Raw genomic sequence first — 10112 nt, 5'->3', positions numbered from 1 at the left:
CTGCCCATAACCTGCAGTTGCACAGACACAACAGTCAGCAACTACGTTCAGTTCATTGTCCCCATGCAGCGTTAAGTTGTCCCTTGTCAGCATATATGTCTCTTCACAAATTGTTAGGTAGATAGGGCATACAAATTCATTAGCACTTTACATTGTCCGGTGCTGGACAAAACCATTGCTGGCTTTTCCAGGCTCCTAAAGGAGACTCGTGTCTCTTTATTAAACTGTTGCTTCCCTTAAATTTTCTACATTTTTGTCCTAAAAAAAATAGTGCTTGGGTTTTGCCCAGTTTCTGTACATTTTAAACACGTCTAAGAGACTGGGTTAATATGCTCCACAGACCTATTTAGGCCGCAGCCTTACACGTATTGGAACATGGTCATTGCCACGCTAAGGCCCTTACCTGAGCTTTGTCACCTGAGCAATACACTCCACAGACCTCATCACTCTCTGGGACATATCCTGTAATTACTCCATTGTTGCTCAAAACCATGCAAAAGATACATTCAGCCTTGTTGGGTAGTTTCCAGAAGGAGTGCGTAGGCTTGTGCAGATTGGTCAATGGCACTCTGTTTCTTTTCTTTGAGGAGGCGGCTTCCAAGTAAAATGAGGCTTGTACTTGTTCCTGACATGGGTTTCAGGCCTGACAGACTGACCATAATACAGGTCCTCGTTTGCATAGACTGTATTCAGATTCGAATTCTAATGTTTTTGGTGTCTGGCAGAATCCAATTTACTGATAATGATCATACAGCTCCCCAACTCCTTTATAATATTCACCTTACAGTGACTTCACCCGCCATGACAGTGTCTCTATTGGGCTTTAGTGGCCAAAATGAACTGTAGAGCTTACAAAACTCAGGCTTTCACAGCATCTGCTGGCCCTCTGAAAATGTCAAGCCACGGCTGCATAATGACATGGCGGTGGACATGGTGGCAGGCGAAGCCAAAAATTCAATTGGGCATGTTTTACCTGGCATTGTAAAGTGATGGGAAATATGGATTCCACTATCTAGCTAACAATTTGGAAAGAGGGAGGGATCTCCCAAATGTAGCAGTGAGAGCCCTCACAAATGTTAAAGGAAAAACTAAACATATGCTAAAAGGGAGGTATAATTATTTTTTTTTTGCGTTATATACATGTAATTATGAAGGAAAAAATGTTTCTTAGCATTTTTCCCTTTAAAAAACAATTGGGTTCGGTTGGGTAGGTCTTTTTATAAATCCGTAAAACCGGCACAATAGTCCGACAACATTATTCCCAGATACTATATGAGAGTCAGAAAGGCATGCAGGCATCTTCTCCATGCTGTTCCCATTTAGTTTTAGCTCTTTCCCATCCATTTCAGCTTTTTTTCCTCAGGCCCCCAGACCTGTTTTTTGGGGCCAGCAGAAAAAAATTCAGCTTTCCTATTGACGTGCATTGGATTCGTTATTCAGTACAAATACACGGATACTAGAAATTATTCATGCTGATTTTACCGAATATATATATATATACCAAATATTTCACTATTCAGACATCACTATTACTGACCCAAAGCTAGAGATAAACTGAGATTCCTCCACACAGAACCACACAACTGACCAATTCATTTTAAAGAGAAAATTAGTATTCAGCCCACTATTGAACATGCTATGTACACTAATAACATACACAAAAACTTAGAATTGTTGATACACTGTTGTATTTTCAGTAAAATCATCAACACATAATTAATGCATCAATCCATAGTTTTACTTGTAATTGTTCAGTAGTTCTGTTATTATTACATCCAAAAATCAGCCATCTGCTCATTTTCTTTCTTATAGAAGAACCTCAACAGTTTTCTGCAAAAGAAAAATAGAAAACCTGAATGTAACAAAAGTGAAGTTGAAAAGCTTGACTGGTCTATGGAACCATGTAACACCTTTTAGTTGGTGTGTTATAAAGGCATTCAGCATATGTATAGTTGTTGCAATATTTTATGCCTTTTTGCTCCTTGCTAACTGACATCCAGAGGAAGTGAGAGCTGAGGCTCCTTCCTCCGGATGTCTAGATTTGTCTGAAGAGTGATGTGTCCCCTGACTGACCGCAGGAATTGCTTGACCTAATAATAATAATAATAATTATTTATTATTATAGCGCCATTTATTCCATGGTGCTTTACATGTGAGGAGGGGTATACATAATAAAAACAGGTACAATAATCTTGAACAATACAAGTCGCAACTGGTACAGGAGGAGAGAGGACCCTGCCCGCGAGGGCTCACAATCTACAAGGGATGGGTGAGGATACAGTAGGTGAGGATAGAGCTGGTCGTGCTGCAGTGGTTTGGTCGATCGGTGTTTACTGCAGGTTGTAGGCTTGCCGGAAGAGGTAGGTCTTCAGGTTCTTTTTGAAGTTTTCGATGGTAGGTGAGAGTCTAATATGTTGTGGTAGAGAGTTCCAGAGTAGGGGTGATGCATGATAGAAATCTTGTATGCGATTGTGAGAAGAGGAGATAAGAGGGGAGTAGAGAAGGAGATCTTGTGAGGATCGGAGGTTGCGTGCAGGACAGTACCGGGAGATGAGGTCACAGATGTATGGAGGAGATAGGTTGTGGATTGCTTTGTATGTCATGGTTAGGCTTTTGTACTGGAGTCTCTGGGTAATAGGGAGCCAGTGAAGGTAATGACAGAGGGTGAGGCCAGGGAATAGTGGGGGGACAGGTAGATTAGTCGGGCAGCTGAGTTTAGAATAGATTGGAGGGGTGCGAGAGTGTTAGAGGGGAGGCCACAGAGCAGGAGGTTACAGTAGTCGAGGCAAGAGATGATGAGGGCATGGACTAGGGTTTGTGCAGATTCTTGGTTTAGGAATGTACGGATCCATGAAATATTTTTGAGTTGAAGGTGGCAGGAAGTGGAAAGGGCTTGGATATGCGGTTTGAAGGAGAGATCAGTGTCGAGGATTACCCCGAGACAGCGAGCTTGTGGGACTGGGGAGAGTGGGCAGCCGTTTACTGTAATGGATAGGTTCGCTGTGGGGGTCGCGTGAGATGGGCGAAAGACAGTGAATTCTGTTTTGTCCATGTTAAGTTTTAGAAATCTAGCGGAGAAGAAGGATGAAATAGCAGATAGACATTGAGGGATTCTGGTTAGTAGGGTGGTGATATATGGTCCAGAGATGTAGATCTGTGTATCATCAGCATAGAGATGATACTGAAAACCGTGAGATTCTATGAGCTGTCCCAGGCCAAAAGTGTAAATGGAGAAGAGCAGGGGCCCTAGAACTGAACCTTGCGGGACTCCGACAGATAAAGGGCGAGGTGAGGAGGAGGTGGTGTGTGAATGGGAGACGCTGAATGTTCGGTCAGTTACGTATGATGAGATCCAGGATAGGGCCAAGTCTGTGATGCCAAGGGATGAGAGGGTCTGTAGTAATAGGGAATGGTCCACTGTGTCAAAGGCAGAGGACAGGTCCTGGAGGAGGAGGATAGATTAGTGTCGCTTGCTCTTGGCGGTTAATGGGTCATTGGTGACCTTAGTTAGGACAGTTTCAGTGGAGTGGTGTGACCGGAAGCCTGATTGCAAGCAGTCGAAGAGGGAGTTGGAAGATAGATGGGAGGACAGTTCAAGATGGACGTGTTGTTCCAGTAGTTTTGAGGCATAGGGGATAAGTGATATAGGGCGATAGCTAGATACAGAGGATGGGTCAAGAGAGGGCTTTTTGAGGATAGGTGTGATTGAGGCATGTTTAAAGCTTGAGGGGAAAACACCAGTTGTTAGTGATTGGTTGAAGAGATGGGTTAGGGTTGGGATGAAAACTGTGGTGAGGTTTAGGATGAAGTGGGAAGGGATCGGGTCAAGTGCACAGGTGGTGAGATGCAATCTTGAGAGTAGAGTGGAGAGTCGATCTTCTGTAATGGTGGAGAAGTTGGTTTTGGAGGTGGAGGGCTGGGTAGTTGGGAGGAAGGGCTCTGGGGGTTGTCGACTAAATCTGTCTCTGATGTTCTCAATCTTCTGCTTGATAAATGAGGCAAAGTCTTCAGCTGAGATGAGTGGGGAGGGAGGTGGTGCTGGGGGACGGAGGAGAGCATTGAAGGTGTTGAATTACTGTTTAGGGTTGTGACACAGGGAGGATATGAGAGATGAGAAGTAGGTTTGTTTTGCTGTGGTGAGTGTGGTTTTGAAAGTAGTGAGGGACTGTTTGAATGCGATAAAGTGCTCATTGGAGTGGGATCTTTTCCATCTCCGCTTTGCAGTTCCAGGGCTGTCTGTTGATTTTGCGAGCTTTGGTATGTGTGAGAGGGGCAAGAGATTCCAAAGCTGCAGCTATTGTGGTGTTATATAGAGCGGTAGCGTCATCCGCATTGTGTAGGGAACTTATGTCTGTGAGAGGGAGGAGGGATTCAGAGAGTGAATGTAGATCAAGGTGTTTAAGATTTCTGTGAGGGTGTGCAAGTTTGTGGGGTGGGGATTGTGGACAAGGAGTGGAGAGGGAAGAGAATGTGAGTAGATAGTGGTCATAAAGAGGAAGAGGTGAGTTATAGAGAGATTAGATAGGGAGCAGAGGCAGGTGAAGATGAGGTCCAATGTGTGACCATCTTTGTGAGTGGCTACAGAAGACCATTGAGTGAGGCCGAAGGAGGAAGTGAGAGATAGAAGTTTAGAGGCAGCTGAGAGGGAAGTGTCAATGGGTATGTTGAAGTCACCCATGATGATAGTGGGGATGTCCGCAGAAAGGAAATGAAGTAGCCAGGTGGTGATGTGGTCAAAGAAGGTGGTGGCTGGCCCTGGGGGGAGGTAAATGACAGCCAGTTGGAGGTTGGTGGGGCCATAGATGTGCACAGAGTGCACCTCAAAGGAGGGGAGAGTAACAGAGGTTGGGTCAGAGGTTGGGGTGAAGGAGCAGTTATCTGACAGGAGAAAACCAACTCCTCCGCCATGCTTGCTGCTGGGGCGGGGTGTGTGAGAAAGGTGGAAGCCACCATATGAAAGTGCAGCAGGAGAGGCTGTGTCAGAAGGGGAGAGCCAGGTTTCGGTGATGGCGAGGAAGGAAAGTTTGGTAGTAACAAAAAGATCGTGGATGTAGGAAAGTTTGTTGCAGACAGAGCGAGCGTAACACAGAGCTCCTGTTAGTGGGACATGGGAAGTGGGGGCTGGGCAAATGGGTATAAGGTTAGAGAGGTTACGGAATTTTATTAATTAATAATGTCACAGGAGGCCCCAAAACATCAGTGCTGACACAGATGGAACGCCACTGGCACCTGAGGTACATATAAGTGTTATTATTTTATAAGGGGGGAACCTAGTGATTGAGAAAGGGTTGTCTGAATAGTAGACAACCGCTTTTAATGTCTTTTCCTCCACCCTGATGTGATACAAGAATCTAGAATGAGACTTTATAATACTGTATAGAGGCTAAGCATTATTGAAGTACAGGAGACAGCAACACCCACTTCTCTTCCATTAACAATCAACATAATTCTGTATTGTGTTACCTATAGATCAGGATTTTATGTATTAAAGTTTATAAAACAGAAACTTGGGATCCTCTAATAAAGTTTTAATCAAATATGAAAAAACGTTACATCTTAATTTATATTCACAATGTTTTGTTCTCTTTCCTCTTTTCCAATAGTATGGTATAGTATGCTTTTTTATGTGTGGCAGGGTCATGCAGAAACTAGTTGCATCATATGTAAGCACTAGTGTTGAGCATTCCGATACCGCAAGTATCGGGTATCAGCCAATACTTGCGGTATCGGAATTCCGATACCGAGATCCGATACTTTTGTGGTATCGGGAATCGGTATTGGATCCATATTACTGTGTAAAATAAAGAATTAAAATAAAAAATATTGATATACTCACCTCTCCGGAGGCCCCTGGACATCACAGCTGGTAACCGGCAGCCTTCTTTGCTTAAAATGAGTGCGTTTAGGGCCTTCCATGACGTCATGGCTTCTGATTGGTCGCGTGCCGCTCATGTGACCGCCACGCGACCAATCACAAGCCGTGACGTCATTCTCAGGCCCTAAACTCCTCATTCTAGGAATTTAGGACCTGAGAATGACGTTGCGGCTTGTGATTGGTCGCGTGGCGGTCACATGAGCGCCACGCGACCAACCAGAAGCCGTGACGTCATGGAAGGCCCTAAACGCGCTCATTTTAAGCAAAGAAGACTGCCGGTTACCAGCGGTGATGTCCAGGGGCCTCCGGAGAGGTGAGTATATCAATATTTTTTATTTTAATTCTTTATTTTACACAGTAGTATGGATCCCAGGGCCTGAAGGAGAGTTTCCTCTCCTTCAGACCCTGGGAACGATCAGGATACCTTCCGATACTTGGTGTCCCATTGACTTGTATTGGTATCGGGTATCGGTATCGGCGATATCCGATACTTTTCGGGTATTGGCCGATACTATCCGATACCGATACTTTCAAGTATCGGACGGTATCGCTCAACACTACTCAACACTAGTAAGCACTTATAGTTTATCTTGTAAGCTTGACAGACTCAGTATCTTATGCAGACTATCTATATACCCTTTCTTTGCTGTGGAACTCACTACTGTGTATGCATTTGCATGTACTGGATTATTCATATAGCTACTAGTTATGGGTGAACGTGCTCAGTGATACTCGAATATCACTCAAGTATCTGGGAGCTAGCTTTGCGAGCATTAGTAGATTAGCCGGTGCTCGATTTCAAACTCTAATCCCGCCCCGCATGCTTGACGCATACTACACAGCCTATGAGCATACAGAGAATGCCTGTGCATCACTGTAATGCTGTAGCCAGTGATAGTGGCATTTCTGGGATTGGCTGGCCATGTGACATCATCAAGGGCTATAAAAGGACAGGCGCTGCCAGGCTCGGCACACTAACGCCACTGCACAGCTCTGTGACTCTTGTTATTGAATGTAGGGAGTGTTGTCCAAGCTTGTGCGTGCAAAGTATAATGAGTAAAAAAGGCTAATCTTGTGCTTTGCTGTTTATACCAGAAACAATCTGCACTTAGCCTAGGGAGGGAAAGAGAGTTGCAGGAGCAGGGAGATTGGCTGAATACGGTCTTTAGGCAGGGATTAGGGCTTTGCAGTCCATTGTTAAGTATATATAGTAGCTGTGGCAGTTTACCACATTTTTCATTTTTTGGTTGAAAACCTTAGCTACATTTTCATTCATAGAGTATTAGGTGCTTTGTGGAACATTTCTGTGTTATATAGCACTCCAAAAAGAGTTGAAACATTTTTCTGTATTGAATTACTCATCCATATACTATCACGTGGTCTGTGGTACATTTTAGTGCTACATAACAGTCCAAAAAATCTTTGAAACATTTTTCTGTATTCAATTACTCATCCATATACTACTACGTGGTCTGTGGAAGATGTTAGTGTTACATAGCAGTCCAAAAAGCATTGAAACATTTTTCTGTCTTCAATTATTCATCGATTTGCTATTAAGTGGTTTGTGGTATATTTCAGTGTTACATAACAGTCCAAAAATGCGTTGAAATGTTTTTCTGTATTCGACTATGCATCCCTATACTATTACATGGTCTGTGGTATATTTCGGTCTTGTATAACAGTCCAAAAATGCGTTTAAACATTTTTCTGTATTCACTTACTCATCCATAGAGTATTCCGTGCCCTGGATACATTTCTGTGGCATTTAAGACTTCAAAAACATGTTGAAGCATTTTTCTGTATTCACTTACTCATTTATAGAATATTCTGTGCTCTGGGGTACATTTCAGTGGCATATAACAGTCCAAAAAAGCATTGATACATTTTTCTATGTTCATGTACTCATCCATAGAGCATTACGTGCTCTAGAGTACATTTCTGTGGCCTATAACACTGCAAAAAAGTGTTCAAAAATGTTTCTGAATTCATTTAGTCATCCATATAATGTAACATGCTTAGTGGGTGACAAAGATTGCAGAATCACGCGAGACTCCCTTGGGAGTGATAGGAGGAATTTCAGAGCCAATCCAAGCTGGTGCAACAGCAGAGGTGACAGGAGCCTGTGGTCCAGAGCAGGCCATTTTCCTGGAAACTCTAAGGCCCGAACCCAGGCTGCAGCCTTCACCCCTAGGGTTTTTGCAGATAGAAGAACCAGGATCCAGGAACTGGTAAGCCGACTGCTGGGCCTGGGCTGGTCAGAAAAGACATGGAGGCTAGCCAAAACCAGGGCTGGAAAAATGCTATCTGGCCAGCTAGCCACAAGATACCAAAAGTTGGCATCCCTGGGGAGGTTGTTACATGCTACCGGAAGCGAAGATGGGGTTCCATAGAAGAGTTTGGGACCTATCATCACATCTCGTTCAGCTATCGGGCAGTAAAGACAGAATACTTGCCTCAAAGACTGTATTATGTGCTTAAGGGTTAATTTTGGTGGTATATAACCCTCCAAAAAACTGTTTAAAAATGTTTTAGTATTCAATTACTGATCTGTAGAATATTACTTCCTCTGGGGTATATTTCTGTGTTATATAACACTCCAAAAAAGCAATTACTTTTTTATGTATTCACTTACTCATCCAAAGAGTATTTTGTCCTCTGGGATGACATTACTTTGGTACGTTACTCTCCAAATATGCATTAAACATTTTTATGGTATTCAATTAATCATCCATAGAGTATTACGTGCTCCGGGGTACATTATTGTGGCAAGTAAAACTCCAAAAATGTGTTGACAATTTTCTCAGTATTCAATTACTGGTACATAGAGTATTATGTGCTCTAGGGTACATTTTGATGGAGTGTAAACCTCCAAAAAGGCATAAAAAAAATGTTTCATTATTCAGTTATTCATTTATAGAGTATTGTGTGTTCTGGCGTACATTTCTGTTGCATATAACCATCCAAAAAGCAATAAAACATTTTTCAGTATTCAGGTCCTAATCCATAGATTGTTACATGCTCTGGAGTACATTTTAAAACCATCCAAAAAAAGTGTTCAAAAATGTTCCAGCATTTAATTACTTATCTATAGAATATTACGTGATTTGGAATTCATTTCAGTGAAATAATTCCCTGCAAAAAAGTTCAATGTTTTCCCTAAATTTAATTAGTAATCCATACAGAGCAACATGATTAATGGGCGACAAGGTTACAAAGATTGCAGAATCCAGCAGATTGCAGAATCCAGCGAGAGTCCCAAGGCAACAACTGGAGGAATATCAGAGACAGATGGAGCTGGTGCGACAGCGGAGGTGACAGTAGCCTGTGGTTCGGAAACGGTTGCTTTCCTAGAACCACCAAGGCCCACACCCAGGTCGCATCCTTCACCGCTGCGATTTTTGCGAACTGCTGACTGGAGAGCCAGGATACAGCAACCAGTGAGTGGACTGCAAGTCCTAGGCTGGTTGGAAGATATAAGGAGGAAAGCCAGGACCAGTGCTGGAGAAATGCTAGCGGGCCTGCAAGCTGCAGGGTACCAACAGTTGGCATCCCAGGGGGAGGTTGTTACATTCGGCTGGCAGCGGAGATGGGAGTCCATAGAAGAATTTTTTACCTGTCATCACATCTCGTTCAACCAGCGGGCAGTAGAGACGGAAAAGTTTCCTCAAAGGCTGTAAGAGCTAACAGCTGGAACCAGGGTCATGTTCCTCAAAATGGAGATGCAACATCGTTACTATGCGGTGGGTGTGATCTGAGAAGGAAGGGAGCAAGATGAATCCTTCTTGCATAATGAACATGCCTGGGAGAGGTTCCTTGGGGAATTTCGAGATTAAGCTACCACCCCCGAGCGATCGGATTGTCCTAGGGATTCCCCACCTCTTATGAGGGAGCAGGCGATGCTGTAGGTGACAGAGGGGGCTGTGACCCATTTTTACATATCGGGGGCCCCAGCACTAACCACAGCCAGATCACTTAGAGCCTAGGCACCTGGGAATTAGGCTCCAGTAAGCAGCTGAAGGCAATCCCCTTGCCCCCTGAGAAAGGCTAAGAAGAAGCATACACCTGAAGAGTATTACTGTATTGCCCTCCTTATCATTTTTTCCTCGCACTACACTTTGTGCAAAGCATTTCTGACTGTAGGAGTACATCAACTACATTTTGAAAATGTAGAAAATATTTACGTTCCAAATTTTGTTGAGATTAAATTTGTCCATAGCATAATAAGTGATTTGTGTTA

At 43.4% G+C, this 10112-nt stretch overlaps 1 protein-coding gene across 1 annotated transcript in view; it reads right to left on the bottom strand.

Annotated features, from left to right (window-relative positions):
* Window positions 1-1680: 1680 nt before the first annotated feature.
* The window catches only part of LOC143769022 (uncharacterized), a 103676-nt gene continuing 95244 nt past the window's right edge, over window positions 1681-10112 (bottom strand). Inside the window, exon 16 of the mRNA XM_077257624.1 lies at window positions 1681-1830. Within this exon, the coding sequence (XP_077113739.1) occupies window positions 1807-1830 (24 nt within the window). The 3' untranslated portion in view covers window positions 1681-1806. The remainder of the gene's footprint in view (window positions 1831-10112) is intronic.

This window comes from Ranitomeya variabilis, chromosome 4, assembly GCF_051348905.1.
Source record: "Ranitomeya variabilis isolate aRanVar5 chromosome 4, aRanVar5.hap1, whole genome shotgun sequence".
Lineage (NCBI taxonomy): Eukaryota > Metazoa > Chordata > Amphibia > Anura > Dendrobatidae > Ranitomeya > Ranitomeya variabilis.
Note: the sequence above shows the minus strand (reverse complement) of the source record. Positions and strands in the feature narration are given on the sequence as shown.